General features: G+C 52.4%; 1 protein-coding gene across 5 annotated transcripts in view; it reads left to right on the top strand.

Moving 5' to 3' along the window:
* The first annotated feature begins 6 nt into the window (after nt 1–6).
* Nucleotides 7–22,747, top strand: part of NFIX (nuclear factor I X) — a 64,827-nt gene continuing 42,086 nt past the window's right edge. For all 5 annotated transcript variants that reach the window (XM_019664188.1, XM_019664190.1, XM_019664191.1 and 2 more), the window contains exon 1: nt 7–828. In XM_019664188.1, coding sequence (XP_019519733.1) covers nt 273–828 — 556 coding nt within the window. In that variant the 5' untranslated portion in view covers nt 7–272. The remainder of the gene's footprint in view (nt 829–22,747) is intronic.

A 22,747-nucleotide genomic window follows, 5' to 3' on the forward strand; every position in this document is an offset into this window, starting at 1 on the left:
AGAGAGAGAGAGAGAGAGAGAGAGAGAGAGAGAGAGAGAGAGAATAGGTGTGTGCTTAGGCTCCGGATGCCTCTGTCTGGCTGCTGAGGCTGAGATGGGAGCAAGCGGCCGGCTAGACTGGTGGTGGCTCCAGACCACACTTTCCTAGAACAATCGCAAGAGGAAATTGTCGTTGGGGGGGGAGGAGGAGAAGAGGGTTTCTCCTGTGCCCCCTTCTAACGCTTCTTTTCTCCTTCTCTCTCTCCCCCTCCTCCCGTCCTCCCTCGCCCCGCATGCTCCCGGCTTGCCGCCTGCAGGATGAGTTCCACCCGTTCATCGAGGCGCTGCTGCCTCACGTACGCGCCTTCTCCTACACCTGGTTCAACCTGCAGGCGCGGAAGCGCAAGTACTTCAAGAAGCACGAGAAGCGGATGTCGAAGGACGAGGAGCGGGCGGTGAAGGACGAGCTGCTGGGCGAGAAGCCCGAGATTAAGCAGAAGTGGGCATCCCGGCTGCTGGCCAAGCTGCGCAAGGACATCCGGCCCGAGTTCCGAGAGGACTTCGTGCTGACCATCACCGGCAAGAAGCCCCCCTGCTGCGTGCTCTCCAACCCCGACCAGAAGGGCAAAATCCGGCGGATTGACTGCCTGCGCCAGGCCGACAAGGTGTGGCGGCTGGACCTGGTCATGGTGATTTTGTTTAAGGGGATCCCCCTGGAAAGTACTGATGGAGAGCGGCTCTACAAGTCGCCCCAGTGCTCGAACCCCGGCCTGTGCGTCCAGCCACATCACATTGGAGTCACAATCAAAGAACTGGATCTTTATCTGGCTTACTTTGTCCACACTCCGGGTAGGTCGCTCTCAGTCCCTCCCCCGCCCCACCCCCCATTTTATTTTACTTGCTGGCATTTGTTGTTTACTGTTCCTCTTCTGTCCAGAGGATGCACCCAATGGGCCTACCGAGTGCCCGAGGGCCCTGTCCTGTGGAGGCCTGCAGTACATTTGATGTTCCCTTTTCCCTTCTTCTGTTTACCGCCATCCTCTCCATTCTTCCTCCTTGGCTCCCTTGCCATGTCCCTGATTTTCTTGCATCTCCATCTTTGGAGGGCTCATCTTACCCAAAAGACGCTGCAGGTCCTAGGGCCGGGGCCATGATGTTCCAGAATTACCCATGATGCTGAGAGTTTCTGATGAACACCACCCCCTGAAAAACAAAATCACTGGTTTCTCTGATTTTAAATGAGTCAGAAGTAAGTAGTACTGGGGGGCAGGTAGTGGCTTTCCTGTCGCTTCCCCTCAAGTTCTGGGGAAAAGCCGGGTTTGGCACAAGCGGGATGGACAGCAGTTCCGTGGAGAGAGGGGTGCGTAAAACCCCAGGATATGAGACACAATGAATAGAAAAGAGGAGAGAAGGCAGAGGCGGACAGATTCTGGGGCCCAAATGCCCAGGCGGGACCTATTTTGGCTGGGATTTGGCTTTGGGAGAGTAGGAAAGTCATTTGATTTCATAGAGAGTAAAAAGGAGCACAAGATTCCTTATGCTCTTCTCTTTCACCGTGTTTTGCTGAATTGGTGAGACCCCAGGATGGGTGCCTAGCAGCCCTCTGCCAGGGAGGGGGGGGGCGCGCGCACAGGCATGTCAGGGAGCGCAGGAGAGGTCTTAAAGAAACAAAGTCCAAAAAACTGTAAAATTTCCTTTTCCTTTTGTGTTCCAAGTAGTTCCAGTTCTCCTCTGCTTTTCCAATTTTACTCTGCATTTTGGGTCAAAGTGGTTCAGTTCTCCTCCTCTTCCTTTTCCCCCCCTCTACTCTTTCCCTCTTTATAATTTCTTTCCGCTTTTGTTTTCTTACAAATTGAAACAGAGATGGCTGGTTAATTTTTAGCCTCCACTCAGCTACGCCCAATTTACTGCCGCCTTTCAAACCTAAACGGGCGGCACTCTGTGATTAAGCAAGGCAGAAGTGTGTTTACATTATGCCCAACCAACTTGTAATGAGAGGGCTACCAAACCTTTCTCTCTCTGTGTGTGTGTGTGTGTGTGTGTGTGTGTACGCGCGCACATGTTTTTTCCTTTCCACCATTCCAGTAATTTTTCCCCTTGTTTTCCTTCTTTCTCTCTTGATGCGAATGTGAGAGAATGTGGCTTAACTTTAACTCTAGTGAATGTTCTTTCCCGTGTGTATGTGTGTGTGGGTCTTCCTTCCTGTTCATTCACAAAAAGGAAAAGCAACTCACTTTTCTGTTGTGGTCACCCCCTTGCCTGTTTGGGAAGCTGGGAGGAGTGGTATGACTTAATCCAAAAATGAATTTTTGGGGTGCTTTCAGCATTGCGTCAGGAACATAACCTCAGCTGAGCTTAGCTGAGAGTTTCTATGTTGGAGAACTCTGGGGAGGAAAAGGTGGTATTTGAGGCCTCTCTTCTTGCTCATTTTCTCTTGTTCTGAGAGGTAGCTTTGATAGTTTGGAGGCGGGGGACCCCCCACCACCTTAGCTCTCTCCGTGGATCTTTTTAGGCCTGCACCTAGCCCTGTGTGACTATCATGACCCCTCACAAAGAATGAGCAACTGCCAGCCTTCTCCCCTGTTAGTCCTCTTTCTTTCCAGAAAAGAGACGAAAGAAACTATTTAAAGTTATCCCCTCGTTCTTCATCTTCACAGCAGGTCAGAGTAGGGAGGCTGTGTGTCTGTCTGATGGTGTTGGAGGTGGCTTGAGGAAGGCTTGGAGCCTCAAGCTTGTGTCTGTGAGCTCACTGTACCTTCCGATTTAGAACTAGGGCCTCTAAGACGGAAATTAATACTCATCTTCCATCTGAGCGAGTTTCCTCCTACCCCACTCTCTAGCTGGATCCCTGGAGCTGAGCTCTTTTCCTGGCCTCTTATTTTGGGCCAAATTCTTGACTGCTGCCAGCATGGGGCTGAGGTACGATGAAGTGTGTGTGAGAAAGGAGCCCATTTCCTGGCCAGCCTCTTGGCTCCTGGGCTGACCAGGCAGGTGTCGGGAGAGGAGAGGTGCCCCCGCCTGCCCCCAACTGTAATGAGATCATTTGCCCAGGAATATGAGTGAATTCATGCCCCATCTCATGCAGCCATGGCCATCTCTGTCCGGGCCGAGGCCGAGTTCCTTGACAAAAGCTGAGTAGAGAACTAGGGATGTTTTTTTACAATTTGTCTACAATTTCAGGTCCCTGGCCTCGAGTGCTTCAGCGAAGGTTTTTCTTGCTGGAATTGCTTTAATTCAAGTGCGCCTTACTGAAAGAATGGGGGTGAATTGGTGCGGCGTGGGTCACCGTTGAGCCTTGGGTAGATGGTCTTGGGATGGTGTGGAGCCGGAATGGCTTCTCCAAGTTACCCGGTTTGCTAGAAAATGTCTTCTCCTGGCTGAGCCCCCAAATGGCATCGATCTGACAGCATGGCCTTCTCCATGCCCACACTCAAAGACATGCTTCTTCCTTCCAGCGTAAACTGAGGGGGGGGGTGTCGGGGGGGTCAAAGCCTCAGACAGGTGTTGCTTTGGACTCTTAAAAGAAGTGTTTTCTTTCCTTAAAACCGAGCCGAAGAACTCGATCTGGGCTGAGCTCATGGTGCCGGGTTTGATGACAAGCCCAACTTGACATGGTGGAAAGTATGGGAGCGCGGCTTTAGCTCCAGGCACCATCGTCATTTGTGGCCTTTGCCGGCCCTTGTTCTGCCCCGTACGAAGCTTCAAGAGTTGAGAGGGAATAAAGGACGCAAGTGTGATGTCAGGAGCTCTGCTCCAAGCATCCGGAGTCCAAAAGGCAGCCCAGAGTGTGCTGCGGCCTCCGTGCCTCCATGCGGGCAGCCTGCCTTTTGGGAAGGAACTCGCAGTTGGTCCCATTTGAGAGGGGAATTTGAGGCAGAGCAGGGTCAGAGAGCACTGCCATGGGGAGAAGGAGGTGCACTCATGGTGATGGCCTTCCGTTCAAAGGGGGTGTCCCAGGGCAGGTGGCTGGAGGTGGAGAGGAGCGTGGGACCAGGAGGCCTTTGCTTGTGTGAGGAAGGCTAAGCTGGACTGGAAGTGCTGCTGGACTATCTCCAAAGCTTAGTCAAGGCTCTGACGGTGAACTGGCATCTTTAGACCTTCCTTAACGTAGGCCCTAACCTAGGAAAGAAAAACCATCTGAAAGTAACAAAATGTTTTACTGACTGGAAATGTCAGCTTCTCCCCTTAGATCCCTGCAATGGGCCTGTAGTGAAGGCTTATGACGTCCTGGTATTCGGGTGGTGTCTCCTTTCTTTAGCTCAGCTTTTTCATGATGGAGGAATTCCCAACTAGAAGGAACCCACATCGCCAGAGCCAACAGTTGTCGACTTATGTCCAGTCTCGATTATCCATACTCCCCGCTGCCCACCCACGCTGGGTTGTTCGGAAGAAAATCCAGGCATTGTAGCTTGCGATCCGTAAATATTTCTGTACGTGTCTCCAAAGATAAGGACTTTTGAAACACGTAACCGCAAAATCACTGTCACACCTAAAAATAATCATTAATTTCTTTAGTATGGTCATTTCTCATTTCCTTAATTATCTCCTAAGTTTGTTTGTCTGGATCAGGATTCAAATCAGGTCCATGCATTGCAATGGGTTGATCTGTCTTTCAAGACTCATAATCTCTTGGTGGTCCTCCTCTTTCTCCTTCCTCCTGGTTTCTTTTCTAGCAGTTTTTGGGTGGTTGTTGTTTAAGGAGCCACATTTGTCCTATAGAGTTTCCCTGTCAGGACTCTGCAGGCTCCCCTAGGTTAGTCTGTGCACTGCTTATGAAAGGAGATTCTTTCTCCCTCCTCGCCTCCAGGCCTTACCTGTCAAAAGAAATGGATTAGCACCTGAGGATTTGCCTAAGCGAACTTTTTTTTGAGTGCAAGGTCGCCCTTCTCAAGTGTAAGGTCTCCCTGGTTTTTGCTTTCTGCTTCAGGGCTTGGGCTCTGCAGTGAGCACCGATCTTTAGGACTGAGTGAGGGCTCCTGATCTGCGTCCTTCCTCCGCAGTGGAGGCCACGTCAGCTGTGCCAAGATATGGCTGTTGGCAGCAGTGCTCCCCCAAGCCTTTGCTGGACGCCCAGCCCGTCTGGTGGCTGTGGTGTGAGTGCGTGGGAAGGACCGCCGGAGCACCAGCTGCCCTGGGGGTGGGGGAAGGCTAACCCCTACCGTGGCCACTGTGCCACTTCACCCACTGCTTCCTTTTTCAAGGCCCAGAAATGCCATTAGTCTGCGTCTTTGAGGCAGCGCCATCTGGTGCCAGGGCCAGCGAAGACTGCAGGGCCCAGGAACCGGATTCATAAAGTGAGCAAGATACACTGATTGTCTTTTAACCCCTTTAGAACATCCTGGAAGAGATGTCACTGTTGTTCAGTTTGGGTTGTAAAATTTTTCTATTCATCTACCTCCGAGGATGGTTAAAAGATTAAACCAGCCAATATGTAAAAATACCGGCCGGCACATAGCAGACAGTGGATTACTGCCGCGATTACCGTTGTTACGATGTCGTGAGACCAAGGCCACCTTCCTCTCACCTTTACCTGTCAGTCTTATTTTTGTCTTAAGGGATGACCCAGATGTAACACGGCATCCTTTTAAATGCTTAAGACAGCTCTCATGGTTCCTTCTCACCCCTCTCCCTAGAAAGCTGTCCTTTCTCCAGACTCAGCTTGCCAGCCCCTCTTGCCTCCCGCATTTTACGCAGCTTCTCGTGCCTTTGCCATTTGGGTCACCACCCCTGGAGGCCCTCTTAAGCTGGAGCAGTCAGTATTGAACATGGAAACTGCAGGTGCGACCAGATCCCACAGTAGCTGCTACACTTGTGGGGCCTTCTAGCTACATAATTTGCGGACCCAGCGCAAAATGAAGATACGGGACTCCTAGTTCAAAATGATTAGGAATTGCAACATGACAACAGTTGCAGCATTAAACCAAGCATAGGGCCTGGGCAACTGCCCAGGTCGCACACCCATGAAGCCAGCCCAGGTCACCTTTGCTCTGTTAATGTAACATGGGTTCTTGGCTCTGGGTGGTGTGGGAGGGTGATGGGGTGGCCTCAGAGGGAGTGTGACCCCAAATTGGAGATCAGAAATGCCTAGACGCTGTCCTTGGGCTTGGTCTATTTGTGGGCCTTCCTTGACCGTCTGCTCCGGTCCCCTTTGTCCATTGCATGTCTGCCCCACCAGTCAGGGGTCCCCACTGGCTGCGATGCACAGGGGGCCTTGGTGGAGTGCTCACTCTGCTGGCTGAGTTAGAAGCTGTAGCTCAAGGCAAAAAAGAACCACCCTTGTCTGAGTGTGAGCTGGCAGAGTGTGGGCCATGGATAAGCTAGAGGGGAAACTGTATTCTTAAGCATGGTGACCAGCTGTGCTCCGACACCCACCCAGAGGAAACGGGGCCACTCTGCAGCAGGAGGGCTGGGATCCAGACACGCAGAAGGACTTTCTGAGTATTTCGTTTACTTTTTGGCACTGCCAAAGGATGGCCGAATTTCCTTTATTCATGAAATACGCATTTGGTGAACCTACTGTGAGCAGGGCACTTCTAAGAAGGAGAATCTTGCAGGCTGCCGGCAGAGTTTGGGTGAAGGCCTCCTAATGACTTCTAGAAGGCGCCATCCTGCAGGCATGAAATGTGCAGTGATCCGTGCTGGAGAGGAGGGAAGACCCCGCAGAGCTTCATCAGGGGCAGCTCTCAATGGGCCATGAAGTGGGAGGCAGGGCCCATCTGGGCAATCTTCTAGTATGGCAGAGACCTGGGGTGCTGAGGAAGGGTGGGCGGGAGGGGCAGAGGGCTATCCCGTGGTCTCCCTCTGTTTTGGAGTCCCGCAGCAGCTAGGCAGAGAGGACACAGCTGAAAGTCCCCCTTTCTGTCCAGGGAAGAAGGTGGCTCCCTCCCTACCCCTTTTTTCTCTTTGCCCCGTCAGTCCCACCACCCCCCTGTCTCAGGAGCTGCCACGCTTCAGTTATTTTATCCTTCAGTGTCCGATTCAGAAGTCCTTTCAAAGGCCCCAGCCGTGTCAGCGCGGTGCTCTCACAAAAGGCCTCTTTGATTTCTTGTTTGTTTTCATTTGCCAGTGAAGGGGGAGGGGGCTGGAGAGAAAGAGCTTCTGGGTTTTAAAATTTTTATTTGGGTTGCTTCATTCTCAGAGAGGTAGGCTCCCTGGAACTCCTTTCTGAGTTGGAGACTTAGAGGCAAGGGGCAGCCTTCTGGGGAGAAGTCTAAGGCAGGAAGTGGGGACTGCAACCCCCCAAGTGTGAGGAGGAGGTGCATGGGTGGGGGTTAGGATATAGTCATTGATTCACCTTCAAACGTTTCCGTGCTGGGCCTGAGGGTGGGAAGGGTCAGGCTGGAGCTCGCTGCTTGGGTAGAGAAAGGTCTGAAGTGCCTGGCACCAAAGGACATTCCCCTAGCAGAGGCCTGGTCACAGCTGGAGGATTTGAGTCGTCCTGAACCTTGACTTGACTGTTTTCTCTTTATCCTCCTAGATTCTGTCGTTTCCCCCTTGGTTGGATGGGAAAGGGGTGGGCGTCCTTCTAGCACACACACGCCTTGAAAATTCTTAGCACCTTGAAATACAGACCGGGGCTCCCCATTTTCCATCAGGGAATGAAGTGGAGGGGTGAGAGGTCTATCCAGCAGCCTGGTGTCCTGCCGAAATGGTGCCCATAGGCCCAGGAGGAGCCCCTGTCCTCCCAGCCTTGCTGTCTCACACCGTGCTTCCTGTCTCTCTATGATGACCAGTTTGTGAGACACTTCAGCGCGGGTACCCTTCCCAGAGGACCCGGCTCATGGCTTGTGGAGGACTTTGAGGGCAGGCCAGTAGGGCTGAGGCCCTGACGAGCAGAGGGCTGAGGCTGAAAGGAGGCCAAGGGCCACCTGGGCCTGTGGTTTGGGGCTAGAAATACCCAGACCAGTGCCTGTCAGGGTGCATACTTTAAGTATATGTGGGTGTGCCCTGACACACGAGTAAGAAGGTTGTCGTGCCCCTGTGGAGGCCCAGTTGCTGGGGCTCAGGAAGAGAGCGCCGGAGAGCGAGGCTTGGGCAGGTGGTCACGGGCGTCAGCAACAGGGAAGTGTGCCCACTGGGTGAGGGGGGCTCTGTAGGGCCTGGTTGGCAGACGGGAGGAGGAGGCTGGGGGGCTGAGAGATAGATAAATATAGCTGATGGCATTTCTGATGATAGGTTTTTCTTGGCACCGAGGGCACTGTGGAAAACAGCACGACAAGCGCCTGGCCCCACAGACCGTCGTCGCCATTTTAAGCATGTTTGAGCTGAAGGGTTGTTGGCATTACAGGAGGGTCCCAGCAGGCGTTGGGGCTGTGGCAGGGAGCTTTGGCTGGACTGGGTCTCACCACGCTGCATGCCTGGGTTCCTTACTTTGTCCATATGGATATCTAATGTCTGATTTTTCTGGCCCTCTGGGGATTTTTTTCTTTACTATTTTGGGGTTGCCCTTTGTGAGCCTGTCTTCCAAGTGACTTGTCCCCCCACCAGCCACCGTGGCCTGTCTATCGGTGGGGGATGTTCTGGCTCTTCTCTTCACCTTTGATGTCTTAATGATGACCTGGCATGCCACTGCCCCACGTTCAGGGCCATCATGGCTCTTATTTCAGGACACCCAATACCATTTGTCCAGGCTCCCAAAAACTCCCTGTCCCCTATTGATGGAGGAGGGGGCTACCCTTGGTCTCCGTCTTCTGCTTCAATTCCAGTATTTCCGCAAAAGCCCAGTATGTCCGAGGTACCGTGCTGAGTCTGGTCCGTGTATTAACCACCCACATTCTCACACCAATTCTAGCTTCAAACCCGTGCTCCTGGCTGTGTGTGTGTGTGTGTGTGTGTGTGTGTGTGTGCGCGCGCGTGCTCAGGTGGCACACACAGGGGTCTCCGTGTGTGTAGCTAGCAGTTGGTAAACCAGACCCAGGGACTTGGGAGGCTTCCTGGAAGGTGACCTGCTTGAACCACACCTTGAAAGATGGGAGGAATTAGCTCATTTTTGTCATCTACCCAAGCCTTTTTGGCCTGCTGGGAGCTGAGTCCCTCCTCACAATGGTTGAGTGATCTAGGCAGGGCAGGTCTTATTATCCCCACTGTACAGAAAGGGGAACCCAAGTACAGAGAGGTAAGGCACTTGGGTCACACCATGAGTTTTCGGCAGAAGGACCCCAGGTTCCAGGTCACTGAGCACCTAGCCTTTCCTCTATGGGCCTCGCTGCTCTTGAACTTCATCGGGACTGTGGGCCATGGCGGAGTCTCAGAGGAGAAAGCTGTGTGGGACCTTATGGTCTCTGTTGCTCTCTAGGAGCTGTGATGGAGGAACTGAACCCAGCCTGAGGCTTAGCTCAAGGGCTTCCCTAGCCACTGACCAGATGGCATGGAGACAGAGAGGGGGCACCTGGCCTGTCCTTGACACTGGCCTCCTTTCCCATCCACCAGCCCCCTGCCTCCCATCTGAGAGGGAGCATGCTTGCATAGACAGGGCAGGTCAACGGGACACCCCACCCTGCTGCAGCCAGCTCAGCTTCTTGGCCCTCTCCCTGGGGCCTGGGGGAGGGCAGGTAGAGTGTGCAGGAAGTCTAGGCGTGGGGCCAGGAGGGCTCCGCTGGATCTTGGGATCCCTGATCCTTGCTCTGTCACTCCTTTTCCCTGGGAGTCTGCTTGGAATAGCGGTTTGAAATAAAAATGTAATTGTTCTGATTAACCAGAGGATCGATGGAAGTTAGCAGTAAACTGCTCTTCATTGCCGTATAGAAGCCTCCACGTAAACGCTCACCCTTATGCCTTTCTTAAAGTTTTCAAACTTTGGGGATGTGTGTATAAAAACTCTCCCAACGTGCTGAGGGGCTGGGTTGTGGGAGAGGCTAGCTCATGGCTAGCGATTTTCCTGTTTTCGTGGCTAATAAGACAGGGACTTAACCTCTTAGCCATTGATGGCAGCTCCCATAGAGTAGGGTGTCCCAACCACAGCACTGTTTACTTAGTGGCCATATCACTCTGTGTCATGGGGACCGTCCCGTGCATTGCAGGATGGTTGGCAACTTCTCTGGCCTCGACCATGAGATGCCAATTGCAACCCTCCACCCCAGGTGTGACAACCAAAATATCTCCAGACAATTCTAAGTGTCCCCGGGGATAGAATTGCCCCGGCTGAGAACCTCTGGCCTGAGAGAAACAGAGGGATTCAGACAGAATGTCACCTGTGTTCACCTCTTGCCTCTCCTCCAGTTTAGGACTTCATTTACCTTTTCTCACGTGGTGACAGAACCTCTGAGCGCCTGCTGTTGTGTGTGGCCTGTGTTGTTTTCTCCTTTTTGGGCAGCAGGACCCCTCGAGGTAATCATAGGCCCCGTCCAAGTCCCCTACTGTACATCCCTTCTGATACCTTGCTTCGTGGTGCCTCTGTGTGCCAGGGCTGCTGATCTGGGGACTGGAATAAGGGATCTGCTACCCCACCAACCCAGGTCTAGTTGGTAAGCCAGTGACCCCATCAAGCCCACTCCAGACCCCAAAGAGCAGGAGGCATTTGTTTCTGCAGCATGGGATATGCAGAGACCAGAAATGTCACCTGAGCCAAAGCACTTTTCTTTTTAAATGATGTATTTGATTTTTTAAAATTACAGTAGTACAAGACACTCTTTGTAAAAAATTCAAACAATAGAGAAATGTAAGAGACAGACAGTCTCCCCAAACCACCCTCCTGCGCCAGAGAGCAACTTCCCAAGTCTGTCTAATTTTTTTAATCAATTCATATATCAAATAACTTAAATATAGAGATAATCTATTTTAAGAGCAGACGGTATGTTTGGACTCATTGAATTGGCTCCATCAAGTGCCACTGTGGTCTTAACTTTTCCCTTGCCCATTCTATCCATGTCCCTGTCACCCCAGGTGTAGTGCCGATGTCCCTGTCCTCTTTTCCCTTGAGGTGACAGTTTCCGTTTGTCCTGCCTGGGAGCAGGGTGACCAGCAGAGCGTGTGTTGGTGTCTGAGTAGCCAGGATCCTGCTCTGGGTCATTGCTGGTGGCAGTGTAATGGTGTAACTCCGACAGTGGAAGTTAGGGTTCCAGCCTCAGCCAGCACTAAGACCCCATAAAAAAAAAAAAAGCCCGGCCAGCGGGCCACCACAAGGCAGGGGTGGGGAGTAGCTGAGGAAAGGAGGGGCTGCTGAGCAGTGGCCTGCTTGGCTTCACCCAGCGTGGCCCCAAACTCTTACCTCTGGAGCCGGTTTTCCAGATCTTTCCTGGAGGGTCAGGGTGCTCCTCTGGGTGGGGCTGACCCTCCACCAACTGGCCTGGTGTCCTAAGACTTTTCTAGGCCCTACAGGCTCCTTCCAGGGCCAGCTGCTGCTTGTTTCCTTTCTTAAAAATGGGGGTGAAGTGTCCCTCAGCCTCCCAGGATTTATCCCATCATAGATCTTTGCGTCGGGCTTACAGATATTGCAGAGAGAAGAATGTTCTTTCCAGGTCAGGGGCAGGGACAAGACAGAAGGAATCTGGAGAGAGCTTTGCGGCCGGGCCGGGCCAGCTGGTCTAGGGGAGGCTGCAGATCACAGGCGGGAGAAGGGTGACACCTGGTGACTCTTCTGGACTGGGTGGAGTGTGTGGAGAGATCAGGAGATCCCTGGAGGCGGCCTGCAGGAGGCCAACTGAGTGCAGCCCTTGGGGAGCGTGTCCTTATTATACCTGCAGATTATATCCCCATTAGCTCATAATTATTATATAATGGGCGTTATTGCATAATGGCAGTTATATAACACATGGCCCAGAATACGGGGGAGGGGGGTGTAATAAGTGTATATCCTCTGGCTATAAATAGTCACCAGCCCTGCTCTGAATCTGTGGTCACACCAGAGCCACCTTATAAATACTTGGTGCTAGGCTATAAATTTCTAAGCGATGACGTAGGCAGGCATGGTACCTAGTTAGGGAGAGGTAGGAGGGACCTGCAGCCTCACCCGGCCATATGACATCATTGTTTCCGTAGTAACAAGAACGCTTCCTGGGGGACCAAGTGACGAGAGGCCTTTAAAGGGAGGAGGCAAATGGATAGAAAGCTTGGGTGGGAGGTGCTGAGCCTGGGGCTGAGTGGGGTGGGGTTCCCTGGGCGGAGGACTGAGTAGGGTGAGACAGGCTATCTACATTCAGGTGTCTAACCAGAGCCAGGGCAGGAAACTCCATTTCTTTTCATCGCCTCTTTCGAGGGTCTCAGGTCCCCTCCCATGTGTAGCAGATCATGCGAGACCCTGTGTCAGGGAGAAGAGGGCAGCCGAATGGTCTCTCCCTGTCCTTTCCTCTCCCAGGTGACTTCTTCATGGATCTGGGGACACTTACCGAAGGGGAGCTGAACATGGGCAAACCAAAGCTCTGCACCCCATTCAGGTCCTCCCCAGGGCGGAGCTGCTTCCTTTACCAGAGGTTTTAGGCCAATTTCAGCCTTAGTAATATAAGAAATATGTGAGCAATTTGGCGTGCGACTGAGAGAGCCTCGTGGAAGCCACGGCGCTGGGAGATAGCACCCGGGAGAAGGGGGAGACAAGGATACTATTTTGGCTTCGGAAGAAGCTATGGGGTGGGGTTTAATCTTTGTAGGTGTATGAGAGGTAGTTTCATCCAAGGCAGTGAAGAGCTACTCTTCCCATCCCTGAGGGTAGAGAAGAAAATAAAGTTTGTTGGCAGGTGGGGGCATTGAAGTTAGTTAGGAGGGAGGGTGAGTGACCAACTCGTCCCCGTTTGCCCAGGAATTTCCTGGTTTCCACACTGAAGGTCCTTCGTCCCCTGGAAACCCTTCTGTCTTCCAAACCAGATGGTTGGTCACCCTAGAACAGTGGTTTTTCAACCAGGGTCTATTTTGCCCCCTAGGGAACATTTGGCAATGTCCATCGACACTTTTGGTTGTCACAGCCAGGGGAGGGTGCTGTTGGCACCTAGTGAGTGGAGGTCAGTGCACAGGACAGTCTCTCCACAAGGACTCATCTGGCCTCAAACATCACTAGTGGCAAGGCTGAGAAGCCCTGTCTTGGACGGAGGGTAAGCAGACCATCCATGTTTCTCCTCAAGATGGCCCTTGCCCCTGCTGGCGGAAGGGCCTCCTGGCCTCTTTGAATTTCTTGCTGCTGTATTTTTCATGATTTGATTGGTTGTGTGTCGTGTTCTGGGACTGAGGGACCTTTTTTAGGGAATCCCGGGGCTTCTGAGAGAGTCTTCCCCCTTCTCAAAGCTCAGAGCCCCTTCATACCTAGCTGAGTGTAAGCCCTGCCAGGAAGCGTGGCGCTGGTGTGGATCTTTTGCCTGCTATTAAAAATAATAATAATGGAAAAATCATTAAACAGCAACCCCTAGTTGCCTACCAGATAGTTTCCAAGAGGCAAGACCTGTCCGTTTCCCTTTCAGGCCAGATCTTCCTGTGTAGACCTGAGCAGGCCACTTCGGCCACTGGGCCCACGGGGCCACCTGAATGTACCAGTCCATGAAAGCCCATTTCCCAGACCCAGAAACCAGGGCAAAACGCTACCACCCAAAGAGACTTCACAAGTGATACAGGTGAAGGAGTTGAATACGATTCTGGTATGTGGAGTTCCCAGAAATCTGGGTTCTAAGCTACCTGAGGTCAGTTATAGCAGATTATATTATGCATAGCATATGTGAAATGTAATTGCGAGCCTATAGCAAACACTTTCTTACTCACCTGTGTTTAGTGCCTGTTTAATTTACTACATGGTTACAGTTTGCCTGGCGCCCTCTGGCCCTAACCACATGCATAGTGTGGCCAACTGGGTCATCGTTTCTGTTGGCCTGGGACAGGGCCGCAGACAATGGCCAAGATGGCGGTGCGGTAGTCTGGTCTGCACTGGGTAGCTGGCCAGAGCAGGAGGATCAGCTGGGCCTCAGGCTGCCCTTTGTGTGTGTCAAGCGCAACTTTTGAGTTTGGACTTGGGATCGAGACAGCTAATGAGCACAGATGGGGGGGCAGGGCCCATAGGTTTGCAGGCAAGGCCCTGCTGCTGCGCCAAGGGGAACTCAGTGGGGAGAAGTGCTGGCTTCAAACACAAAGGCCACTGCTCCACTACTCCTCAGGGGATTGCCAGCCCGAGAGATAGGGCCAAATAAGAGGCCCCTGCCCCTAGGATGGGCCAGATTTCTCTCACTTATTTATGGTGTTGTGGTTTATAAAGTGGGCCCAGCACACAGATCTCTGGGCATAGTTTCAAATACATGCATTTCTTTTAAATTAAACAACACACATGTGTGCGCGCGAACACACACACACACACACACACACACACACAGAGTCTGTTCAAGCTGTGCTGCTGCCCAGGAGTGTTCCCAGCCACGTGAGACAGTAACTGAGGATGATGGCCCTGAAGCCACCGTCTAATATTAGATATTGTAACTCAGAGATTCATTAATATAATTACTCAGAAGCCAGTCTGGCTTGGCAAGGCCTCTTGAATTGTGTTCCCCTCCAACAAAGCACTCTGGCTGCAGGGATGCCCCTGGTGAACTAGAACCCCGCTCCCTGGTTTCCGGACCTTGGGCAGAGGCATGTGTTGGCCTCCTTAGTGTAGCCTCTCTGGGAGAGGCTGGGCGTTCTCATGGTGGCAAGTCCTGCCTTTATGTGTCTCATCGTGAGACAGGCCTCTCTGGAGAGTCTGCAGCAGAAGTGAGCAGTCAGCTGGGTGAGGCCCTGTTTGAATGCAAAGGTGGCCCTAGGGCTGGCGGCTGGGTAATTTTGCTACCCCTTACCCCCCTCCGTGACACTTTGCATTTACTTTTGTAGGTTTCTCTCACTGGACTGGAATCTTGGAACTGGGACTATATTTTATCTGCCTTTGCATCTGTGTCTTGCCCAGCATATAGTTTTATACAACTCCATAAACCCATTTTGAATATTGAATTACCTTCAGCTGAGAAGCTGCCGAGGGTCCATCCTTGAGAGGACACAAAGGCATGAAATGTCATAAAAACCAGAACAGGGCTGATGAAGAAAGGGAGTGAAGGTGGGGAGAGCGGCTGGTGTGCTTCCTGAGTGGGCAACACGCACGGAGGATCCTGACAGATAAGGAAGGGGTGGTGGCAGTTTCTGGAAGGCCGGGAGGGATGTGGCAGGCAAGTGAAAGCTGTGGGTTAATGGGTTGAAAGGGACTTGGTTTCACAAAATATTTTTTTCCCTTTATGGGAATGAGGTGTCAGGAAATGGGGACAGAGCAGCCCTCTTCCTGGCCCCCTCCTCTACTCCCTGGCCCCTTGTTAGAGGGGCCATTGCTGGGTGGACCACAGGCCTGGCTCAGCCTGCTCTACCCTCACCCAGACCTTCCTTTTGTCTCCTTAGCTGGCCTTGCTAGACAGAAGGGCGTCCCCAGGCATCACAGCACACAGACCCCAGCCCACGGACCTCCAGCCCACGTCCTCTACAGACATAGCCTGCGCCCCAAAGTTCACTCACTCCTGACAGGATCTCCTCTCACGTCAGAGCCTCGCCTCCCTGATAACCTAACAGGTGCCCTGGAGCATGGGTTGGCAGGGAGCAGCCCAGGACAGTCAGGATTGTTTGCCTTTTGCTCGGAGGCTTCCCCGGCCCCCACCCCTTTTCCCAGAAGCCCTGGTCTTCAGGCCATCCTGTGGATTCAGAGGCAGACACATGGCCCGCTCCTCTTGCCGTCTGTCTCCTGGGGACCCCTCTGGCCTCTGCCTCCCACTTGGAAGATGGCTGCCGTCCCCTAGCTGGTACATGTACTCCCCACCTCTGGTGGCTGGATTTGGTTCTTAACAATGAATTATTAGAGAAATGCGAGCAGTGCATTTCTCACACTTGCACACGCATAGCCACTTCTCTGAACGGAGCTGCAAAGTCAATTCTGCTGTTGTTGCCCCTTCACTTGTCTCAGACCTTACAGCCGGCCTTATTAGTTTTCGAGTGAATTCCCAGCTCTCCCCTCTCCACCGTAAGACTCTGCAGCTAGCCACTTCCTTTCTGGTCCTGAATCTCTCTCTTTGGGCCCCACGTGCCTGTCCTGGACTTTCTTGGAAAGCTGTTTTCCCCTCCAAAGTCCCTCTTGTCCAGTGGAGGGGTGGCCCAGTGCCCAGTCTCAGGAGTGTGGCATGTGGGAGTGTGATGTGCTGCAGTGTGACAGTGGTTTAGGGGGGTCACCCTCCTTCCTGTTCTGTGTCATTTGGCCTGGAATCCACTTGAGCATGAAAGTTCTGGAGGCTGAGGGCTGCCCGGCTCACAGGAACGCGGCTGGACCCCGCGGGCTGTGGTGTGCCATTCGCCTCATTATGTTTTTCTACAATCTGGGGAGACAGTCACATACATAGAGTTGCTTCTCTATGCGCTGTTTTTAAAAAGGAATTTTTCTGATTATAAGACTAGTGCACATTTATACCATCATAAAAACACCACATAAGCACCAAGTCTAGAGGGATCCAAACAGATGATCAAAGTTCTACCTCTCAGCCACTGTTAACCTTTCGCTGCATTTTTATACCTATTCATGTACATATTTTATGTTTTAAAAATTAGAGTTTATGATATAAACACTTTTGGGTGCTGCTTTTAAAATTTAACCCATCGTGTATTCTACCATGTCACAGTTTTTCAAAAACTGATTTTTGGTGGTTTAGCGTCTCTTCTTATTAGCTGCATTGCCCCTAATTCTCAACATCTCTAATGACTTCTATCCACTTTTCATTTTGGAAACGATAAGTTACCTTTTATTATAAATGGAATAGTGCTTGTTTTAAAAAAATACAAACATGCTTTCTAAACAGGTGCCTGAGACTTCAGCATGCCAGAGTGGATGTAATCCCTCACCTGTGGAGGCCTTTACGTTGTAAATTCTGCCAGGATGGACATCCCGGTGCACTAAGCTTTGTATCTCTGTTTATGAACTTCAGACAAGGCTTCCTAGCACTTGAATTACAAGACAAAGGGTATAGACTCTTCTAAAGACTCTTCATATATATTGTTTAATTGCTGTCTGGAAATTTTATGCCCACAGATGGCACTTGAGGGCCTATGTTGCCACATCTCCAGCTTGTACCCCGTTCATGTCAGAGCCCCAGAAAGACACTACCGTCATTCACACATATCATGTACCTATATGTACATAGGAGCTCTGTCATCATAGGTGAATGTTGGTTGCATTGGCTTACATGTCCCCTGATGGACACATGCTATCGTCTTCTGTAAGAGTTATTTTTGGATTCACCCCACACACTTGCACCCTTAAACTCGTGTTTATATGAGTCGGGTCCCCCATCACAGGCCTCTCTGTTAGCACTGCTAGAAGGGGAGCGGCTCTGAGGGCCCCCAGCATTACAGTGTTGGTTCCCTTGGGCCAGGAGCTGGCAGGGGAGACCAGGGACTGCCTGGCGGTGAGCAGGGGCTGGCCAGGCGTTTTAATGACAGCCGTCCCCCAGTGCCACCTCCAAGGTGCAAGCCACCAGCACAGTGTTGAGAGAATTCCTGAGGAAGGAGCTGCCGCCCCTGAGGCCACCCTGCTGTCTGCCATCAGGAGCCTAGGCCTGCCTGGTGAGGTGCATGTCCTCCTATGGAAGGGAGGCTAAAGGAGTGCAAGCCTCTCCTTCCCTCCCTCTGATTTTGGACTGTTTACACACACACACACACACACACCCCTCTGTGACCCAGAGACAGCATGCCCCAGGGCCAGGACTGTCTCCTCCACCTCCAAGTCCCTAAGCATGCGTGTGTGAGTGAGTGCTTTCTCAGGCTCCGTCCCTGCTGGCTCTTGCCACGTGCCCTCATATCTGCATGTGCACACATGTGCGCTCATTGACCTAGAACCTGGCCTTACATCACTTTCTACATCTGTTTGGCCCATCAGGGCTTCAGTGTCTTGGGTCTCTGGCGCTTCTTGTCCCCTCATCCCGCCTACTCGATGCTCCATCTTGCCTAGAAATTGGCTGTCCTTAGGCCTTGCATGATGAGGCCCTGCAGGAGGCCTGTGGGGTGCAGCAGTGGAGGAGGCTGTGCAGGTCAGGAGAGGCAACAGAAGAAGCCTTTCTTGCCTCTTCTTGGGGTGGCAGTGCCAGGCATCCAGCGCCTAGAGGGCCGGTGGCCGTACCATCATGGGTGGGACTCGTGTGTTTATGACGCTTGGTCTGTTCTCTTCCTCTGTGGACGCTCAGCATGTTGCCTTGTGAGTGAGTGTGTGTGTGTGTTTGTGTGTACGTGCGCACACCAGTATGGGTTGGGCGTTTGTGTGTGTCGGTGCAAATCACACCTCAAAGATGTAAGAGGAAAGTTTGAGAGTTACAAGATTCAAGCTCTTGTTGCTTTCACGAGGACATAGAAGCCCAGGGAGATTGCAGTTACCAGCACCCCACTCACCCAGTGAGTACTCAGGTCACCAAGGGCACAGCCGTCTACTCCGGGCCCTGAACCCCTTGGGCCTGGAGCGCGTGTGTGTGTCAGCAGTGTGCGCACTTGCTGCAGTGTCAGACCCTTCCTGCCCGCTGCTGCTGAGCAGCTCCTTTCTGGGGCTCTTTGTGAACCTGCCTCACTATTAATCTACCTGTTAGTAAAAGAGATTACAATTGCCGTAATTACAGGGCGCTGCGGCTCCACCCGCGGGAGCCTGGCTGAGTGAGAGGAGAGGCTGGGGGAGACCAGCCCCACAGGAAGCTGCTATTAAAAGCTCTGTGTTTTGATATGGTGCAGGGACAACAACCTTTACCCAGGAGCTGGGCAGGCCTTGGGGTGGGGAGGGACAGGCTGGGGTTCCACTACAGGCTCTGGCATGACATAGGAGGTCAGCAGGGCTGAAGACAGGGACAGCAGAGAAGGCCTCCTGGGGCATCCTGACCCCTGCTGAAGGAACAGGCCTTCGCAGGCACAGAATGGAGGAGACATGGTGGCACTTGTCAGGGTGGGGCAGTGGCTGTCTTCTGAGGGGCTCTGCAGCCACCAGCCCGCGATGATTTGTGTGGACAAACAGAAGTCCCTGGTCTATGCCAGCACTTCCCGAGAGCTGTGTGCGATGTGCTCCTTGGAGAAGAGGACACAGGTGATCTTATAGAACCGGGTTTCTCAGTGGAGGCATTTCTGCCCCTGGGGGATTTTTGGCAATATCTGGAGATATTTTTGGTTGTCACTACTGGGAGTGGGGGTTTCACTATTGGTATCTAGTGGGCTGAGGCCAGGGATGCTGCTAACTGTCCTACAATGAAAGGGATGGCCCCTCACAGCAGAGAATGATCCTGCCCCAATGTCAGGGGTGTCACGGTGGGGAACCCCTGACCATAAGAGAGGAAAGGGCAGGTCAGGCCTGAGGAGGGCCACAGGACTCCTTGGTGCTGTGTCTGGAGACCTCAGCCCAGTGCGCTCAGCAGGTCTGTCGCTGGGGAGGTAGGAGAGCAGCACCCCAGGCCGACAACCCCAGCATGTTGACCCCATGGGGAGTTTCAGGGGACCACAGGCCGTGGACATTACCGTCCACTCCCGTCCCTTTTCTGCCAGGCCCTTCCCTCCTTGGGCAGCAAAAGCTGAATCTGGATTGGGGCACTTGACCTTGGTCCCCTTCACACCTGCCCATGTCATCATAGCCCCCTGTGATATCTGGGAGTGAAGGGCTCAGACCCTGCCCCTCAGCCCCATAGGCCCCTCTGGGGGGAAAGAGTCGGGAGGAGGGTATGCAGGGATGAGAAGGGCTTGCAGCCTTCTACGCTTGTCCTGCAAGGACACCGGCCACACCCTGGCTTCTCTAGAACACACATCTGGCCCGGCCTCTGCTCTGAGGCATGGATCCGAGCAGGGCGGAGGCTTACCGATAAACCCTAGTGTGCACTTTTCTGGGTACGCACAGGAAGCCTTCTTCCACCACTTGTGCCTGTCCACAGAAGGGGTGCTGCTATGGGCCGGCACTGCTGTCCCCTTCCCCCTTTTGTTTCCAACTTTGGCACCCTCGTAGGTGTCCCCTGGGAGGAGGACAGGATGGCTGATTAGGTGGCACTATGGGGAGTGGCCTGCGGGGCTGGTTGAGGTGGGTGCAGGCACTCTGCGCTATATCTTAGAATATGTGTGCTGCTTGCTAGCGGGCCGTGTGCAGGCCCTGTGAGTGTTTGGTGGTGGTGGTGGGGGGGGAGGGGGTGGCTTCTGCTGTCCTCCCAGCCCTTAGGCCTCTGTGTCTCTGTTTTCTGCAGACAAAGCGAGGCAATTTTCAGCTGTTGTGAATTCCAGGTTTCACACCGAGTCCCTAATAGTGGAGTCACTTTGCTTTCCCCCCTTTTTTGCCTTGACAGCTCCAACCTTATAATTTTACCTTCTCCCGCCTCATACATGTTCCTTTTCTTCCTTCTCTCTTTCCTGGGGTTTTTGCTGCTCATCGAAGGGAACCCCCTTCAGGAGGGATCGCTCCTGACAAGAAGGGAGGGGCCTCCTGTCAAACATTAGGAGTTGATGTTTTGTTTGGTAAAATGTCTGTAAATAGGCTGCGAGGCGGTGATTCTACACGGGTCCCTGTGCACGAGAGCGTCTTATTGTGTCTATGCACGTCTTGGCACATGTGTGGATGTTAGGAGCAGAGAGAGAGAAAGGGAAGAGAAGAAGAAGAAGGGAGGAGAGAGGTGAGGGATGGCTTCTGGGGGCCCTGTCACGGTTCTTATCCTCCTGGGACATTGCCCCGATATAAATCACAGGTCCTGATTAGGAGACAGCCGGAGGCTCAGATCCTTTAAGGGCCAAGGAGAACATCAGAAAAGAAGCCACCGCATTCCGTCACTGGGCTGGCTGTTCAGAGAGCTGGAATGGGACGGCGGACCTGTCCTCCCCGCTTAGGCCCTGAGAGGTCAGTTGTTGAGGGAATTATTCCTCCTGCTCAGCATCGATTGATCATCCTGTATTCTCAGGAGCAGTGTTGGTCTTCCACCCAAGAATGGGAGCCCGTTTTTCCTTGGACACGAGCTGTCTCTTAGATAGCACTGTCTTCAAGGCCACTCCCCGTTCTTTCTTTCTTTCTTTTTTTTTAAGTAAGACTGTTGCCTTAAATGTACCCCCCCCCCACTTTCTTTAGTTTCTGTGGTTCTTTTTTCCTTGTCATTTCATTATTTTTAAAGACAATGAAAATAATATCTAATGCCAGTATCGACGTGCCTTCTTCTGTATATCCTTCGTTATAGAACTTCTGTTCCGTCAGACTTCAGGCAATTCTCAATGACGGTTGTTCTGTGGTTTAGTTGTAATTTTGATGTCGTGGTGAGAGGAGGTGAGCACAGCATTTGCCTACTCCGCCATCTTCACCGTATGCCAGACTGGCCCCTTTTAAAGCTTCAGGTGGCTTACTCATCCCAGGATTTGACTTACAGCAAACTCACTAAAAACCCTGGTGTACTTGACTTTATAAACTCGGCCACGTCCATTTTCCCACCATCAGCCTTCCAGACCTGGGAATGCTCTGCCTTTCAGCTTCTCCTCAGCCGACACCTTCCCTGAATCCATTTTGAGTTGCTCTTCCTCGGCCCCGTTAGAAAATGTCGGCTCTGACTACACCACGCTCGCGAACAAAGGTGCAGAACGATTTTGGCTGCTTCGTCCAGGAAATAAATTCCTCTTCGGTGCCAGAAACCATTGAGTGGTGCCATGTGTTGAGCTCCGGGGCTCAGCACCGTGGGCAGGGCTGCTGCTCGGGGCAAGGAGGGTGGAAGCGTAGGATCGGGAGGCTCAGAGGATGAGAGTCTTGCTTCCCACATGTCCCACATGCCCCAGTCAAGGATCTGAGAACTTGCCACTTGGCCTCCTCTCTCAGGCCTGCCTTTCCGTCTGTAATTGCTTATGGTTTGATTGGTCCCTGGACCCATGGAAGACAGGCCCCTCCCTCTGTACCTTGGTATCCGCCCTTTCTTTCCGTTTGCCTTGCCCGGGTCCTCTTGCTCCGTCTGCCCTGTAAAGATTGGTTTCCCCGGGGTCTGCCCACTCTCCTCTTCCTGTGCTCTTGCCTGCAATTGGTGATGTTACTTGTCAGTGTCACTGAGCCCCATCACACTTAAGCCCATGACAGTCTGATGAATTAGGTGCTGTTATAATCTTCGAGCTATGCCCGGAAGCCTGGTGAACAGAAGAACCTTGCCGGAGGCCATGCACTAAGGAGCTGTAGTCCGGGGCCTGTACCCCCATGCCCATCTGCCCCTCACTGCTGATCCTCAGGTCTGATTTCTCCGAACTCTTCTTTTCAGCTCCCAGGCAGACACCCAGTTCATACCCAGTCCCGTATCCATAAGTGAGCTCACCACATTCCCGGCTCCCCTCTTTTCTCTCCATTCCATGACTTGTCTCTGTTGAGGGGTGTCACTAGCTACCCAAGCTCATGAGCACTCACAGCGAAACTGATGTGGCTGGTGCTGGCTCCGAAGCGTCCCTGCCTCTTCATTGCCACTGTTGTTTTCTGAGTTCAGCTGCTTCACCTTCTGGATTTGTTTTTTATTGGGATATAATTCACATGATAAAATTCACTATTTTGAGGTGCACGATTCACAGTGTTGTGCAACCATTACCACTGTCTAATTCCAGAACAGTTCCATCACCCCCCGCCCTCTAAAAACCCCATACCTATTAGCAGTTTGTCCCAATTCCTCTTTTCTCCCAGCCCCTGGCAACCACTAATCTATTTTCTGTCTCTATGAATTTGCCTGTTCTGGACATCTCATATCAATAGAATCACACACAATGTGCCTTTTGTGACTGGCTTCTTTCTCTGAGTACAATGCTTTCAGGGTTTATCCGTGTTGTAACGCATATCAGAACTTCATTTCTCTTTGTGACT

Source organism: Hipposideros armiger, unplaced genomic scaffold (assembly GCF_001890085.2).
Source record: "Hipposideros armiger isolate ML-2016 unplaced genomic scaffold, ASM189008v1 scaffold_417, whole genome shotgun sequence".
In the NCBI taxonomy this organism is placed as follows: domain Eukaryota; kingdom Metazoa; phylum Chordata; class Mammalia; order Chiroptera; family Hipposideridae; genus Hipposideros; species Hipposideros armiger.